This window comes from Perca fluviatilis, chromosome 4 (genome assembly GCF_010015445.1).
Source record: "Perca fluviatilis chromosome 4, GENO_Pfluv_1.0, whole genome shotgun sequence".
In the NCBI taxonomy this organism is placed as follows: Eukaryota; Metazoa; Chordata; class Actinopteri; order Perciformes; family Percidae; genus Perca; species Perca fluviatilis.
The window spans coordinates 21,926,008-21,944,050 of NC_053115.1; the positions used below are offsets into that span (position 1 = coordinate 21,926,008).

General features: G+C 38.4%; 1 protein-coding gene and 1 pseudogene across 1 annotated transcript; both read left to right on the top strand.

The window, feature by feature from the left end:
- The first annotated feature begins 34 nt into the window (after positions 1-34).
- LOC120557365 (protein shisa-5-like) lies at positions 35-13,767 on the top strand. Its single transcript, XM_039797627.1, has 5 exons — positions 35-179; positions 1,408-1,549; positions 2,093-2,229; positions 9,493-9,801; positions 10,634-13,767. The coding sequence occupies exons 1-5, from the start codon at positions 113-115 to the stop codon at positions 10,807-10,809; spliced, it is 831 nt and encodes a 276-aa protein (XP_039653561.1). The 5' UTR covers positions 35-112; the 3' UTR covers positions 10,810-13,767.
- Positions 13,768-14,338: 571 nt separating this feature from the next.
- On the top strand, positions 14,339-17,617 carry LOC120556775 (annotated as a pseudogene).
- Positions 17,618-18,043: the final 426 nt, after the last annotated feature.

The following is an 18,043-nucleotide window of genomic DNA, read 5'->3' on the forward strand; positions in this document are numbered from 1 at the left end:
ACTGAGTGACGTAAAGGTGTATAGACGATCTTTGCAGCGGCAGCTCGGTTCATATCTATGGGTCAGATCAGACGGTCGGAGGAGAATCGTTTCTAGGAGTCTTGAAGTAGTCATGGCGTCAGGCCTGCCCAGTGTTGTTGTGTTTGCTTTATGTGCGGTCCTGGCCACTTGTGTATCTGGTGAGTTTTCCTTTTTAATGTCTAAACGGTCGTTGTTTAGTTCTTTGTCTCTCACATTTCCTTTACTGCAGTAACGTATGCTCAGTTAGCTAGAAACCGGGGCTCAAACAGACCAAAATCCGGGGCGATGTCAGTGACGTTAGCCTCGCAACTTAGAGCTGGAGTGTCTATTAGAGTGGCCGTTTGCTGTCCAAACATAGTTTTAATATTGTAACGTTAGCTTGTTTCAACTTGCAAATTGGGAGTCAACCGGATCCACGTCCATCTTTTTTTTATGATTCGGTCAACACACCGAGATATTTAACGTGGCTCAATGGTCGTTGTCAATGTTTTGATATTTTCTATATCCTAGCTATAGCTATTGTCCAATATCTGATAATTTTAAATACAAATTACGTTTTGTCTTTTCATAAAACATCCATAATACATTGCAGTGCTGTTACCGTTACTTGTGAAGATGACAATAACCCTTATTGATAAAAAAAATAAAGGTGGACAAAATATTACAAATACACGTCAGAATAACGAAATACACCAGAGTTGAATCAACAACTAGCTATACAGTTGTAAGAAAAACAACCGTTTAACTTTCATGAATATGGGATTCGTTGCAAAATTATTGCATTACAGATATTAGCCTAATTAGACTGTACATCTGCAACGAAGTATTGTTCTGATTACCAATTAGTTATTCTGTCTATATGTCAGAAATCAGTGTAAAACGTTCATTACAATGTTCAAGGTCCTGCCACAAATTCACATTCGTTTTTTTTTGTTCCACCAACAGTCCAAAACCAAACTATATTAGTTCATTAACATATAAAGAAAAGGCAGCAAAACACACACACACACACACACACACACACACACACACACACACACACACACACACACACACACACACACATTGGAGAAGATTGCTGTGGAGAAGTGCTTGAAACCCCTCCCCCAAAAAAAACAATTAGTCAAAAATAGCTCCCTGTACCATTCTGTCCATTGATTAATAGATTAATGGACTAATTGTTTCAGTTTAATTGGATTGCTCAAGACCTAGACCATCAAACCAAAATATTAACTCTTAAAGTTAGCAGTGATGCCTTTGTGAGTTGAGGCATGCATACATTTTCTTTCATCCTATTTTACCCACTCTGGCAGTTCGTCACCACTACATCATTGTCTCGAGTGGTAGCGAGGCTAACCTTTCCTGCCCCTCTCTGCTCTGTTACAGCAGACGACCAGGACTGTCAGGCCTTCAATAATCAACCATTCAAAAGATGCGATAAATACTCGTTTTGCTGTGGTAGCTGTTTCAACCGGTACTGCTGTAAAGACTCTTTCTGGCGGTTTCCTGAGGATAAACAAGATGACTGGTATTCTATTTTTATTCTGTAATAGATGGTAAATTGCCTCTAACTACAGTTCCTCGTTGTCCCTGTGTAACCTCAGTAGAGATGTGTTGTTGCAGCCTGTTATGCAAAGATCATGCAGTCAAGCAACAGGAAACTAGTACAACAAGTAGTGTCTTCCGGTGCACGACCACCGACATGAAGCTAATGTGTGAATCAACTGCAGCTTGCAGCAGAAGTCTCCTTTAACATAACAGATTAATAAAATATGTTCAGCTACATACCTGATGTCCATTTAATCAGCAAAGACAACAAGAAAGGGAATTTTATAAACTGGGTAATATGCTGTATTTATGTAATTATACAATGTATGTATTTGTGTTTTCCAGTTGTGATAATTGCAGAATGCATAGTTGTCATGACAAATATTGTGTATTAATAACATTTCCTATCATTAGTGGTATGAGTGCTAAATAAATTAATATTGTTGTCTATTATTCTGTACCAGGGAGGTAATAGCAACAAAAATATTGTTGTGCATGATTTTTTCTTTGTTTCTTTTTTAAGTGTTACCTTTGGCAGTTATTCCTCACCAATGCCCATGATCTTTGGTATTGGTGGCTCCATCACTATTTTGCTCATCTTCATCTGCTGCTGTGTCTGTCCCTGCTGCTGCCTGTACAAGATGTGCCGCAAGCCAAGACGTAAGTATCCCTCCACTAGCAATGTAATCCGTCTGTTGTGGTTGATTATGCTTTTTAGATGCAGAACTGACAGCTAGTCTTTTGGCCAGGATTTTGACCGCCTTAATATTCACAACGGCTAATGTTTTAGGAGCTCGAAACAGGCTGGGGTGTGATTTATTGATTTGGTAGACTTAAAGTAGTAGGCACCGAGATCTGGATGCAAACATTTTTGTATCTGTGTGTGGCACTTAGGCCTGTCAGCTGTCACGATAACAAAGTTTGCTGGATGATAAATTGTCCCAGAAATTATTGCGATAAATGATAATATTGTCGTTGAGAGACCATTTTCATCTAATATAATGATAATGGCATAATAATGCAGGTACACCTTTTCAAAGATCAATAAACTTTTATTTCTAAAGAATATTTAACACTAGAACTGGAATACATTTTAAATATCCACAATAAATGAACAAAACAACCAAAAACAATAAATAAAATGGACTCTCAGTCTCTGTTAACAAAAAATGCACTGGAATAAAAACCAAACACAATCAAAATGTTAACGTTACCTGAAAACGGCGTGTAGTTTCTTTTTAGCATCTCACATCACACTTTCAGTCACTATGACCACTACTACGGTCAGAAACATTGTACCAAAATATGAACAATAACGTCGCTGTCAACAGGCTTATCTGCTAACGTTAGCTACCGACCGTTAGCTTGAAACCATTCAGCAAATAGACGGTACCGTAGTCCGTAGGGTGCCATTACCTGAAACTGGTGATTTGACGTCACCGCTCATTTTACACACAGTTTAACACCAAAACAAAATGCTGAGTGAACATTACTAGCTACGTTTTTCATATTGGTTTTTAGTGGTATGCACCCCCACTAACCTGGAAATCGGTTTTGAAACAGTAACGTTAATACAACGTGTCGGAAGGAATACAGCGTCTCCTGCAGCGGGGAGTCAAAGGCAGAGGGACCGTCACCGCAGTGTTCGCTGACGTTAGCTTCTTGTCTCATCTGGGGTCTGATAAACAGTAAATTAATCAAATTCAGTGTCCACAATGCTATTTTCCAATAAACTGAAGCTGTCATATTTCACGGGACCCGTGTGAGTGCGGATTTCATGTCGTGGCTTTCGTCGCTGTTTGTCACTTTGCCTAAGATTGAGTGACAAGTAGTAGTTGCTGCTACAGTACCTGCTAGGTAAAGATAAGGGGTAATTCAGCTTTCTTAATGACAAGGTGGCATGAGGAACTACTTGAACAGGTTAACATAGGTTAACAAAGAAGGTGTTGAACAGGTGTAGGATGAACAGAAACTTAAATAGGTGCCAAAGGGAAGTAAAAAATATTATCCATTATCCATTCATTGATGCCGCTGCCAATAACTCATACCATCTTTTATGTAAAAAAAAATAACATCAGTGTTTATGGTACTATCATGTCACCATTTGCTGCATTCTCTCTGCAGACTGAACCTAACCCTGAAAACAAATGTACTCCTACTTTCAACCCCACCTGACTCTTTTCCTTAAAGTGCCCATATTATGAAAGAAATCACTTTTTCTGGGATTTGGGGTGTTATTTTGTGTCTCTGGTGCTTCCACACACATACAAACTTGGAAAAAAAATCTATCTATGTCATCGGCCGAAACATTTGGTGTGTGCTAACCACTTTAGCTAATACCACATCAGATAGCTGTTTCTCCAACTTCGGTCAGTACAAGGCAGGATTAGTCGGGAGACTTCTTCTAAACAACTTTGTGTGGAATACCTGCAGACGAGGGACCTGTAGCTTAGTAGTTCTATACAATTTCTTTTGTAGATTAGAGTGAACTTGTGTGTTTTGTAGCAGTGTTTTGCCATTGAGAATGAGGTGGCTAACCGCCAAAACACTGCTACAACACACACAAGTTCACCCTAATCTACAAAAGAACTACTTACACCAAAGATGGGAAAGAAATGCCGTGCCTCACGCTGTAGCTAAAACAGAGACCTGAACACACAGGGTGAAATGAGGAGCTACAGCAATGTGCAGTACAACAAAAATATGGTGTTTTTTGAAAATTAAACCATGTAAACCTATTCTGGTACAACCTCAAAATACAATTATGAACCTGAAAATGAGCATGATATGGCCACTTTAAATGAACGATTTAAGATGCTAAATAACAGTTTAATCCTTTCAACAGTATTGTGAAAATCAACTTAAAATCAGTTGCAAAAAAAGGGTGTATTAAGAATTAGTAATTTGTGACCTTTTCCTCAAAGATACTTAAGACAGATTCTTTATGAAGATTACGGATATACATTCACTGGTTCCAGCTTTTTAAATGGGAATATTTACTGGTTTTCTTAATCCGTTATTAAGTAAACTAAACATTTTTGGGGTTTTGAATTTTGGGCAGGACAAAGCAAAAATATGTCGACTTAGGCTCTAGGAAATTGTGATGGGCATCTGTCAACATTTTATGACATTTTATGGACCAAACAAATGAATCAGTTAGTCAAGAAAACAATTAGTATATTAGTTGCTAATTAAAATAAATTTAAAATTTGTTCCTGGGAAAATTTTATGTGCTCAAGCAACATGTCACTACATATTCCTAAAAAACAAAAAATAAAAATTAACCAATTTTTTGTATCATTTATTTTTTTTTATAAAATAAAAATTTTTAAAAAAAAAAATTAATTTTTTTTTTAACATTTTTTTTTTTTTTTTTTCCTAAAAAAACTTAAAAAAATTTTGTTTTTTTCCTTAAAAAAAAAAAAAAAAAATTTTTTTTTTTGTTGTTTTTTTTTTGGCCCCCCCCCTCTCCTACCTACATAAAATGCAGTGTCAGATTTTTTGGGGGTTTGTTTTAATGAAGAAGCCAGACTCTTGGTTTCCAGTGTGTTGGAGTATTTGTCCGTCTGGTTTTGAAAACTGAACATCAGTGGACTCATTTCAGGTCTGTTGGCCCACCCACCACATGACTTTCATTACTGCAGTAATTTAGTCTTACCAATAGCACAGACATTGAGACACAGAACATTCCCAAAATCACTGGGATATGTGACACAAAGAAGTACTTTATTCAATGAAGTAAACTCTGTCCAGAGCTGTGAAGTTCCTGACATTTGTGTTTGTTATCATTATGCATGCAGTGCAGTGTTACTTGGCTTTTTAGTGATCTTCTGTGGTGAGCAGTGTTGATGACCCAGTATGGTCATCAGTGATATTTGCTATTTGGAGTTTATGCCAAACTTGAACACTACTGTAGTTCCATCACCGGAAAGATCACGCCCTTACTTAATTTATCCTGCTGTTAAACAAGTAGGGGCCTGTTCATTTTCAATGCTATGAATTAAGTCATAGATGTGATAAAAACCAGCCGTGTATGTTTAAAACAGCTCTATGGAAATCTATGGTTTGTATGTATATTGTTATTGTCAACAAATCCCTTAAAAAAGAGTAATACCAAAACCATTAATCAATTGATCATATTAACATGTATTGTCTGTGTAGCCAGTCTTATATGGCTCATTCCTGTGTGGTAAACACATGCATGTATCACAGCATTGCACGGAGGGACATGTTTCTTATTTACCAAGAACAAGGGCAATGTAGTTTATTTAAGCCATAGCTCACGACAGGCCGTGGTATGTTGTGCTTATATCACAGCTAAGGGAAAGTGAGCTATTCTTTTATAAAACAGTCATCAAGTATATCAATATGAAAATAAAAGCCACATTCTAATTTATTTAGATGTTTATTAATAAATAATCATGTTCACAATAAAATAGGCCCTCCTGGGCTGGTTTTCTGCCTACACGTACCGGCGGTTGCCATGGAACGCAGTGCAGGTAATGTTAGCCTACACTAGCAGCTAGCATAGGCTATTTGTTTTGTTTAATGCTAAATAAATTCATACAACTGATGCAGCGGTAGAGCAACTCCCATCTTCTGCAAGGTAAAATTGCTGTTTTTGTCAATAGAGTCTGGTGGATTTGAGAGAATACATAACGGTTTCAGTTCCCTGTCAGAAAGGGCTGTCTGATAGCAAGCTAAAGCGGTGAAAATATTCTAAATATAGTGTTATAAAGCGATTTTAAAACCAGCTCGGTGTCATAGCAGTGTGTGCAGATGAACATCTTCCCTCCGTAGCACCAGCTATCAGTTTGTTAGTCTAACTTTTTTTCCCGCAGTGATACTTATTATGTAAAGTAATTAGACATCATAGCCATTGTATATGGTGATTATACCATGGCTATGAACCAATCAGATTGCTTGATTTCAGCTACCCATTTTATAATTTGTGTCGATCCAACATACACTACATCCTGCTGCCATACACACTCACTAGTGCACCAAACCTGTGACTAAAATTACTCTCCAACAAATACACAAACTTACTCCTGTTTGACCCTTGTTTACTAAATACTACAGTGCCCAGCTGTTTAAGAAAAAGCTTTGCCCTTTAGAAAAAATTAAACTATTTATTCGTTATGTGTTGTTAAAGTGCTCATATTGTGCTTTTTGGCTTTCCCCCTTTCCTTTATTGTGTTATATATCTTTTTGTACACATTATAGGTTTACAAAGTGAAAAAGCCCAAAGTCCACCCCAACGGGACTTACCATCTTCCAGAGAAAACACTGTTCACAAACTGCTCCAAACAGCTCTGTTGTAGTCCAGCTTTTGCTTCCGTGATGAACGTGCGTCACTTTGTAATGCATGTTATAATGCTCGCCTAGCTGCTAGCATGGCACTCCCTCATACTCTGCAACTGACAAGCTAGCAGTACTTACTGCGCATGTGCGACTCCCAACAAAGATGGTACAGAAGTGAGATGTCTCACTCTGTAGCTAAAACAGAGAGCTCAACACACAGGGTGAAAATAGGAGCTGCAGCAATGTGCAGTACAACAAATATATGGTATTTTCTGAAAATTAAACCACATAAACCTATTCTGGTACAACCTCTAAATACAATTGTGAACCTGAAAATGAGCATAATATGAGCACTTTAAAGATTTACATTTCAGTAGGAACCAATGGGCTTCCAGCTGAGCACCACGGACTGGGATTAGTTCACAATAACAGAAATACAGAAAATCGCCGGCCTCATTCCTAATAATATAAGTTTAAATGATCTTGTATTCTTTAATATCATACTATTAACATGAACACATACTTTATTTTCATGTTTCTGCTACAGAGTTGTGATTTGCATCCTTGTTGCCTTATATGCAGGTCCTGTATGCCTCTGAGCAGCAGACACTTAAGTTAAAGAATTCAAGATTTTTTGAGATAAGACGTAAGAATCAAACTCAACCGGTCTTAATGTGCGAAAGCCCCCCTATCATTAAGTCTTACTACCCAAAGTAAGCTTACAGTAGCTTTATGGCCCTGCTTCATCCAAGCTTCGGTCTTTCATAGTTCCATCTACATCTCAGATCTAGATCATAACAATATGGGATGAATTCTTTCTTTGCCTCTGCAACCAAATGTCATTCATTACTAAAAGTTTGAGTAATCTTTCAGAGAGACTCAAAGACATTGAACCTCATGCATATGATGAACAGAATATTATTTTTGCAAGTATAGTATGTTTTGGTTATATGGTTTTGATATTTTTAGTTTGGCGACAGACACCTTTACAAACTGTTTACATTAGTAATGCACATTACCAGGGAAAAATCTTTCCACGCCTTGTTTTTTATGAGCTTTGTGCAATCACAGAAAGACAGCCTGCATCCTGTTTCCTCAATTACATCAGGGTGGATTTAGCTCAAGTTTATGTCTCTATAATACTCCAACTCAGTGTTTCTGCTGCTAGATTTCTACTTTTGCTCATTTGTCATCCCAGTGCTTAGACTTGATATCACTTATCTGTTTGTTTTGTATTGGCACTGTCGTACACCGTTGTCAATACTACCCTGGCCATTCCTGTCAGTTTGCTTTTTACAGCCAGCTGGTTCAGGTTTTGCCATGCAGCGACTCAGCTCTGGCAGAGAGAGCACTAGGCTAAAAAGAATGAGGATTCCCCGACTTTGGCTGTTGCAGGCTGGGATCACATCCAGGAATGTGAGAGCTCCACCTCTTGTGACTCATTGTTTCCACAACAACCACAATGGGGGAAAACTCAAGACCATGTCACGTCATTTAGAGCAAGTGGTCATGATGACTCCCACTACCATATGGTGGGGGAGTGACTGACAAACACACACACACACACACACACACACACACACACACACACACACACACACACACACACACACACACACCTTTCCTCAGAATTTACACTTAAATTGGAAACATTAGAATCCCTGCAAGGGTGGTATTTCTATACATTTATATCAATTTAGCAAGTAACAAAACATGCTGAAGTTTTTTTTTTTTTTTTAAAAGCTGTGACCAAATCATGTTTAGTTTCCTTGGTAGATAACTTTTTAACCATCCCTATCCTTTACTATCTTATGTGAAATTCTAGTTTCTTCTTATGAGAATATTTACTACGAATACAATTATAGAAAAACATGAACTGGCTCAGGGCAAAAAATGTCCAAAAAGCACACACTGCTGCTCATGAAGCTTAATTTGTGTAAAGCCGAAATTATACCGTCCTCCAAGCAGATAGTATAAACAGTCCTACTATGCGCCCGTGGGGGCGGCAGCTGTCCGTGTACGTTCCCGTTCCGGAGCATAATCGTGCCCTAACAAGAAATTAGCTGAAGTTGACTTACTGAACATTTTTCTTCTCTTGTCTGGATTTTGGCAGCTGGGCAGTCAGAGGAAACTGTTAAGAGAGATTTTAGTGTGTAAACTAGTGCTAACATTGGTTGGCTTGTGGAACAAACAAATTTATTAACTGTATGATATCTGGACTTCTCTTTTGTTGTAATGGTGTAATACTTTGTTTACACCATTTTGTAATTCTCTGTGTAATTGGTGGTGGAGGTCACGCTTTGGAAATTAATGCTGGTCAACCTTGTGACTTACTCTGCATGTTATTTTGGGCAGTTTTATGTTGCTGTTAGTTGGTATGTCAACTCTTACTGGTCTCATTTACCATGTTAACCAGCATTAAATCATGATTTCCCAGTTTACCAAACAATCAGCTGAGACCATTTGCTTTTGTTAGTCAAAGCTGTTTTAATTTAGTCCTTCATTTATTCATTGCTCTGCATAACCTCCCATCACTTCAACTGAGACTGTGATTGGACCTCCTACCTATCTTATATCATCCGTATTTTAAATGTGTTTCTGTGTTGATTTTGCTTACAGCTGTGTTAACTACCACCACCCACACAACAGTGGTCACCAGCGCTCCTCCGCAGTACCCCCAGCAGCCAACTGCAACTCCTGGGCAGCCTCAGTCCTACCAGGGGGCCCAGTATCAACCCTACCACCCCGCACCAGTGCAGCCAGGTTACGGAGCCCAGCCCATGCCACAGGGCTACGGAGCCCAGCCCATGCCCCAGGGCTACGGAGCCCAGCCCATGCCCCAGGGCTACGGAGCGCAGCCCATGCCAACATCACCCTACCATGGGCAACCGTTCATAGCTGCACCACCACCAACATATCAGGAAGCCAGTGAGTGTGGATTTTTTATAACCTAGACAATGCTGCAAGTGTGATTGTGACTACAGCCTGGGACAACTTCCATTTTTATAACACCCTACCAGTATTTATTTTGTTAACAGAAACAATGATAAATCGCATTTGTTGACAAGACACTAAATAAAAAGTGGCCTTTGTGAGCTATGAGGAAATGTTCAGCCATCGATGAACTGGGAATGACAAACTGGATTAGACTAAAACTAACAAAACTCAAATGACTAAAATGTAACAAAAACTAATGAACATGTTTGTCAAACAACTATCTAAAAATCAATCAGAATCAGCTCGCAAAATGAACACTGCACCTTTGAAGACCAGCTGAACTTTAACAGTAACCACTACAACTTTCTGAAAGTGGTAAACAACGAGTTTGAATTTGTTCTGACAGCCTTCACTCTCAGAGATTCATCTTAATGCTTAAAATGAACATGTAGATGAACCCAAGTTCTTCATTTCCCAACTAAAGTTAATACACTCTTTTTTTCTTCTTCTTTTAAAAACACACAGCATACTAAAAAAGAAAAGAAAAACTTATAAAAGCGCCCTTTACGACAGGATAATGACACATTACACTGTAGCTTTAAAAACAATATTATGCAAGTTTGGTGCTTCAGAATACCATCAGTCGGAAGTCGAGGTAGAATTATCGCTGCTGATATAAAGTTTGGTCATGTCTGGATTTTGTAAAAAAGGGAATGAAACATTTATGGTTACTTTGTTTGACAGAACTGAACTTGTGGTTACTGTTGAAGCATTTTCAGCCCTTTCATCCCCTCATCCTGCCATGTTTTCTTTTTGTGTACAGTCGGTCCTGGCTTCCATCCCAACCCGATGCCTTACAGCCAGGCTGCATTCACCCCCGGCCAGCCAGCGTACCCTCTGCAGCCTCCTGTCCAGCCGCAGCCCAACGCTCCACTCCCACCCACAGGCTACCAAGCCCAGCCAGCGTACAACCCTGATTATGTTGCTCCGCCACCCTAGACTGGATAATGAACCGTACTGCCACACTCTTAGCCACTTTAAAAGTGCTGCAAAATTTTCAATCTTGGCAGAACTGGAAATGTGTAATCTGAATCAAAAAGTGTCTTGATTCATGTGTTTGGGTGGTTAAATATGGGAATGTTATGACACATTTGTAGTTGTTGTGCAAGTTGCCAAGTGAAAATGTTGATACCTCTCAGCTCGTATTGCATGGACTTACAATATAGAAGTGGTGAGATTGTTATTATTTTTTTTTTATATTTCTTAGAGGCTCCATATTATCATCTTGGTAAATGACACATAAAACTACTGAGTCCGTTTTTAAAAGAGTAGACATTTTCCAGCCTTCTGAACATGCCTCAGCACCTCCCTCCTGGTCCCCATCGATACTATGCCCCGGCCAAACCTGCCTGACCTCTTCATTCACCATCTACAGGGATAGCAATTAGACTCAGGGGTCAAACTTTGGAAGGTTTTTGGTAGTCACGGGCATAATTGCATTACTTTTCTGCCAGTATTTCAAACTGATAAAAGTGCTTTAAACCTTTTTTTATGTACTTTATAAGGCTGTATATGTTATTTGGGAACAAATCAAGTCCAAAGTGTGTAATACTTCTCACTAGAAGATGTAACATGGAAAGGATGCATTAGACAGGTTTCCATCACATATTTTTATGCGCATTTTATAGTACTCCATTAGAAAAGCTGAATTAACTTTAACCTCAATTGCGCTCGCTTGAGGTGGTTTTTGCCTTTGTTGAGAAAAAGTTATTGCACTAAATGGGATATGGAAACGCCTTTGCAGAATATTCCCTTAACGTGTCTTCCTTTCCGGACATCATGAAACATGGCCAATACAATACAAAGAACAATTAAAACCTGTCCAATTAAACCAAATTCCTGATCGCTCTGTTCCCTCTGATTCTGTCATAAATGGGTTAGATGGCCAAGGCGACTTGCTTTGTTTCCAGTTAGCAATCTTAACTTCTGCTACTATTTTCACTGGTGGTGATTACAACCAGGCATAGCCTATAGTGTCGACATCTGACAAAACTTTGTTGTAGCCGCTGTTTGTTCCATCACCAAAAAGCAGTTTATGGAAACCTGCCTAATTCACATTTCAAATTTGCTTGACAATTGAATAGAAACTTGGCTATTGTCAGTTGACTAACTTTTAAGATAAAGGGTCTTTTTTTAACCCTCCAGCAAAAGGGAACGTTCATCATGTTAATTCAACAAAATAAGCCTCGCACACGGAAATGTTTATGTGTGCATGTAAATGGGAGATTTCACTTGAAGTGATGTCTCCTTTTTTTCTCAGGTTGTTTTCATTCATTGTTTTCATCTTACAACATAACCGCGTATCTGAACTGAAATGCATCGGCAGCTTTGAATGAAATAACCAAAGGAGTATTTTTTTTCTTTTTAATTAACCAAACATCCACAAAACAATACAAATGTTATACTTACAAAATGCAAGAAACAATTGGGCCTTTTAAGCCACATTACTTGTATCAAACTTAAGTGTGCATGTCATTATTAACAGTTTCAAGGCACAATGAGTAGGATTTTCCTAAAAAAACAATGTATTGACAAATACAAAAATCCCAATCATCACTTGTAGCCCAATAGACGTGTGTGGTGGTTTCTGTATCTGCATCTGCAGAGAACCTGCCTGTATTTTCTTCCTTTTTCTCTGTGTTTGGGATGTTTCTGGGCGTCAACATTTATAAAAACGTAGCGACCAGATTCCAGATCATAAGCACACATCAAAGAGGAAGCTACGGAAATGGCAAACGGCGCAGAGAAAACACACATTTAGCGAGGCGAAACGCCAAAGCGGTCAAAGCTTGTTCCAAAACGCGAGGGATTGTGGAGTTGTCCTTACCCGCTGCCAGGCAGCGTAACTCTCGTTGAGCGGGGGAGGAGGTGCAAACTTTGAAAGTTGCTTTTACAAACCGCAACCGACAAATTCTACTCATTCTACCTTTTTAAAATCTCATTTTGTAGTTATTCATGCACTTTTGCTTTGTCTGTTTCACATTGTGTCGTGTTACTTTTACTTGACTGTCATCATAAAGGCTTACATTCAGTTCAACCTGCCACATTATGCAGCCTTTCAACTTTAGTTACAACCCAAACTGTGCATGTTATGAATCTTTAAAGGTCATCATTTTGTATTTAGTGTTGTGTTTTTATTGTGGAAATGATCACCTTTGCCTATATTTGACTGCACCGGCATAGCAGTCAAGTTTGAATAAGTAGTCTGTTCTTGTTTTACTAACTAAACTAATACGCCTTCTTTGCCCTGCTTTGCCACTTTTGCTTTCTGACAACTGAAATGACTTGAAAACTGTTTAGCTAAATTGACTGGAGAATTGCAGTCACAGCTCATATGACGAGACATTGACCTTTTGAGACACCCTGACTTTTCAACTTCTTCTATTTGGACTTTGGTTGTGGTCATAGTATCACTAGTAAATCCTTGAGAATGACCTTCAGTCACATCTAAGCTTTTACAAGCTGACATATAGGACATGCCAGCTAATGAAAGGGGCCTACATGTCCTCACATCTGTAATTTGCAAAACAGTTCATTTGTGAGGAATATGCATATGTTTCTTACAGCGGCCATGCGATTTGTCTGTGTACTTCCTTGTAACCTTGCCTTTTGTGTAAAATCTGTCTTTATAAATGTGCTCTGCCTGTGATTTCAGTCTTTTGGTCGGTGTTGTTTCTTCAACGTGACTTTAGTTAGTGTTTTATTTGTGTGTGTGGATTATAGCCATTGTTGTTCTTTATAAAAGACATGCCAGCAGAGATGTATTCTTGTTCCATCTGTTTCTTGTCCAAGAGTAATTGTCACTGATGCTACTTTGACAATATATGTAGATTACTTATTTTGTTAAAGCCCCACCACTTCTGCAGAGTTCAATAAAATGAATACTTTTTCCCCCAACTTTGTTTATTGAACTTTCAGAATAGATGGTGATAACTCAAAGTGCACTTATGTCTACACAAGACAACTAAAAAAGAATATTAGATTACTAAAAAAAATGAATACATAACACGACTAAGGTACAGAAAATATATAAATTTCATGTGTGTAGCCCCAAATCACATTTATCCCTGAGTATCTTTACAATCTGTACAATGTATGGCATCTTCTATCTTTAGACCCTCAGATATAAGAGAAGAGAATAGGTTTTGGACATTGAGAACCGGTTGAAAAATTACGACGTCATTTTTTTATTGGTATAGTTTAAAAAAAAAAAAATCCAATCTGATCACGTGCAAGTTTTGGTTTCCGTACCAGCCACTGTACTTCCAGCGGCGCTCTAGTGTGGCTTGATTTTATGTTGGAAAAAAAACTGTAAATCACCATTGAATCAAAATATAATTTTCCTCTGTAAAATAAGCATGCAACCCGTTTCAACTCTACCTCTCAAAGAATTAGAATCGAGAATCGATAAGAACTGTAATCGAAAGGAAGGATCGGAATTGGAATCAAAATCCTTAAAATGAAAACAATGCCCAACCCTAGTGAAGAGGGTAAATTAAATTACTCTGTCGAGCCATGTAGTATAAGACATGTACATTAAGAATTGACTTATCTTAGCCTAGAATAAAAACAGAACACCAACACCCAATATCATTTTAGTTTTTTTTTTATATTAATGAGCTAACTTCTGTGTGTAAAAGGGAAAATTGGACTTTGCCTTAACATGACTAAAAATATAATCATAAAAATTATATTTTGATGTACATTAATTGAGGGTGTGGAGGGGGTGAAGTTGTGAAATGTGGATGGAAAGTGCCAAAATAGAAAGTTGTCATCTAGTCTTGCATTGCCTGACCTTACGCTACAGTGCTACGTAGTAAAGTTGTCATCTGTCTCTGGGTGGTGACAGATGGAAATGAAACTGAACTGTAGCAGTGCTACAGCAGATCTACCTGTGGCCTGATATTCTACACAAGTTGGTTTCAATTTCATGGGTTTCCTTTATTACCATAAAGGCGAATCCATGAAAACCTTGCGAAGAAAATGTACATTTGAACTGAACGTGTGCACATAAAGAGAGGGGAAGCACAGCTAGTGTGCTATTTGTTTTATTTTGACTATACTATGTAAATGCAACATTTCTTGTCTTGTTTGTTTTGATATTGCCGTCTTGGCCTGCTCACATAAGAAAAACGTAGCAGTACTAGGATTTACAACAAAACATTTCTTTAAATGCTGCACTCCCTTTTGCAAAAATCTGTCATTAATGGGTCAGTGGCAAGTCTTTGTCATTAAATGAGGAATGCTGTTGGCCTACTTGCTATAGGGTGGGACAGATAGACAGGGTGAAACAATAGTCTCACTGCAGAGGTTGAGTAATTTCCTTACACTACATCATAGCAGTTACGGTTTCAAGTGTCTTGTCCAGTCTTGAGTGTGTTCTATGTGTGATCCTGCTCCCGGCTGTATGGGCTGAGTTTTAATTTGCTGTTTTTTCCACAGGTTTAGGCTGGTTGGGACTTCCTCAGTTATACGCAATCAGTCACAAAATGAAACCAATATGACCCAATTAAGTTAGATCGGTTCCTTATCAGGTGCCACCGTTTCACAACTTCTCTGGCAGTGACACATGCTTTAAAGTCTGTTTATGTATCTTCAACTAGTTTAGCTGTTTATCTTATCAATGATGTGTAGGTGCTTAACCTCTCACCCTCGCTACTCTTCACCGTGACCTTGTGTTTTACATGTTACAGCTGATTACTGTAGCAGCTACTGGGAGACGGATGGTTACTACCATGATACTCAGCTATGTGGCTCTCCATACTGCTGTGGAAACTGTGACAGAAAGTACTGCTGCAGTGAAAGTAACACGGTCTTACTGAAGAAAAACAAGAACGCTGTACGAGGTGTGCTCCTGTTTTGAACATTTGTTTTTACAGGATTAGAAACAATATGAGCATTTTTAAGAAATTAAAATAGCTTTTTTCAGTGCAGGCCTAGCTATTACAAAAATAAGCCATATTGCTATTCTTCTGGGAAGCATATTAGGGTCTATTATTCCTGTTATCCTGTGTGTGGGTCTCATCATCTGCTGTGTGGCTCCTTGCTGTTCTACAAGAAGTGTCAAAATGGACGCAACCGGAGGCCCCAAAGGAGGACACATTTTTGGTTACAGTTTATTTGTGAAGGCAACTAAGTCTCAAACCTTTTTTATGTACTACTGTGTGTGCGCAAACGACCACCGTTAAAGGGTTAGTCGGACATTTTGGGAAATCAATTATTAGCTTTCTGGCTGAGAGTTAGATGAGAAGAATGATACCACTCTCATTTATGGATGCTAAGCTAAATTTAAAGTTACGGCCAGCAGCCAGCTAATATAGCTCAGCATAAATACTGGTATTTGCTGGTCGCCACCAGTTGCCAGGCAGCCAGCAGGACCAGTAACTTTCTAAAATCTCTACTGGTTGCCTGGCAACTGGTCCCAACCAACAGTTATCTGGCACATAACCTCCCATAAAACTGTGATTTGACGTTTTTACACGTTAGTGTTTGTACGGATAAAAAAAAAGAAAAAAAAAATGCAAAGTGTTAATTAGTGAGCTTTTAAGGGGCCAACCAACTCACAGCAGGGAAGGTGAATAGCAAATAGCATATTTCCCAAAATGTCAAACCTTTCCTTTAAACAAAAACCTGATCTTTTGTTTCACTATGTAGTGGCACACTTTCTCAGTCAACAAATCACAGAATATTGGTACCTTATTTTCAAGCCAAACTCAGTCTACGACTTACCTCTAGCTGCGAGAAACACCCTCACCGTAGTCAACGTGCCACAGCAGCCACTCGCTCCCTCCGGACATCAGCCGTCCTACCCAGGTTACCAGCCCGTACCTGCCCAGACTAGATATGGAGGCCTGCCCTTCCCTACAGCACCTACACCGCCATCATACATGGAAGCTAGTGAGTTATTTCATGGCATTTATAAACTTAGAGGTGGCTGGTACATTTTAGACTGAATCAACCTGGGAGGAACATACAGTAGTAGGTGTAGCAGGTTTGGTTGATATCACCCAGTTGTCTAAGCCAGTCCACCTGGATGTTATGTATCAGTTTGTACTGTGATTTACTATGGGTTATCATCTGATTCCCATTAACAAATCCGTGTTGTTTCTCAGTTTTTGCTGACAGCAATAAGAATCTTTTGAGAATATGTCTTTTGATATAATTTGTGATATATATATATTTTTTACAGCAAGTTTGTGTACTCAAACACTTTGCGGTAGAAGTTAACTATGACAAGAAACATCTAATTATTCTGTCACATGCAGACAATGCATGGAAAGATAATAATACAGAATGTGGGAAAACATTTTGTAACTAGCAGCCTCTCTCTTAAAAACAATCAAGGAGCCACACCTTTGTACTGGGTTCCTCCAATACACTATTTGTCACTAGAGCTAAAAATGTGTATATTAATCCACATCTGAAAACAATCGCTATTTTTAAGTCAAAAGATCTTTTTTATTTTCACGTTTTCAAAGATTCTTTAAAAGCTTTCTTCAGAAGATGGGCTGAGAGCAACACACATACGAGGGGGAGTCTTTGGTCATTGGATATGTTGACAATAACAAAAATAAACAATAGTACCAACATGATCCTTTCATTTGTGTTACAGGCCAACATCTTATTTAGAAAAAAAAACAAGAATTGGGAAAGCAACACTCTAGTATGTTTTTGTCTCTTTTTGTTAGCTGATCCAGCTCACTCTACAGTTACATTACAGCCTTATGCACTGCCAATATTCAGATGAACTTGCACCACTGCCCTACAACCCTTCTTATTGTCCAAATCCTTAAACTGGGTAGCTTTTAGACCAAATCACTGAATGTTTGAAAACCCTGGTTGTACCACTAATCTCACAGAAATGTGAAATGTGTGGATGTCATTGTGTTGCTACAGAGGAAATCCCCTTTGCAGGAAGTCAAATTCAAATATTGGGAAATCTTGTTCTAGTAATGTTTCCACAATGTATTGCTATATCTTGTTGCTGCTGCTTTTTGTGGGTAAACCTTTATTAATAATAGCTTTAGTAATGGCCATTTGTTTAGCAGTATCCACTTTTTTATATGGCCACTTTTAATTGAAAGTTGAATGTTGAAAAATGCAGCATTTTAGGAGAGAAAAACAAGTTACAAAAGATACATTTCAAGTCAGGAGAGATAGAATATTTATAAGA

Excerpts from the sequence above, each read along its gene's own strand:
- LOC120557365 (XM_039797627.1), top strand. The coding sequence starts at position 113 with ATGGCGTCAGGCCTGCCCAGTGTTGTTGTGTTTGCTTTATGTGCGGTC. Across the intron at positions 180-1,407 it reads CCTGGCCACTTGTGTATCTG|CAGACGACCAGGACTGTCAG; the intron begins GTGAGTTTTCCT and ends GCTCTGTTACAG. Across the intron at positions 1,550-2,092 it reads GAGGATAAACAAGATGACTG|TGTTACCTTTGGCAGTTATT; the intron begins GTATTCTATTTT and ends TTCTTTTTTAAG.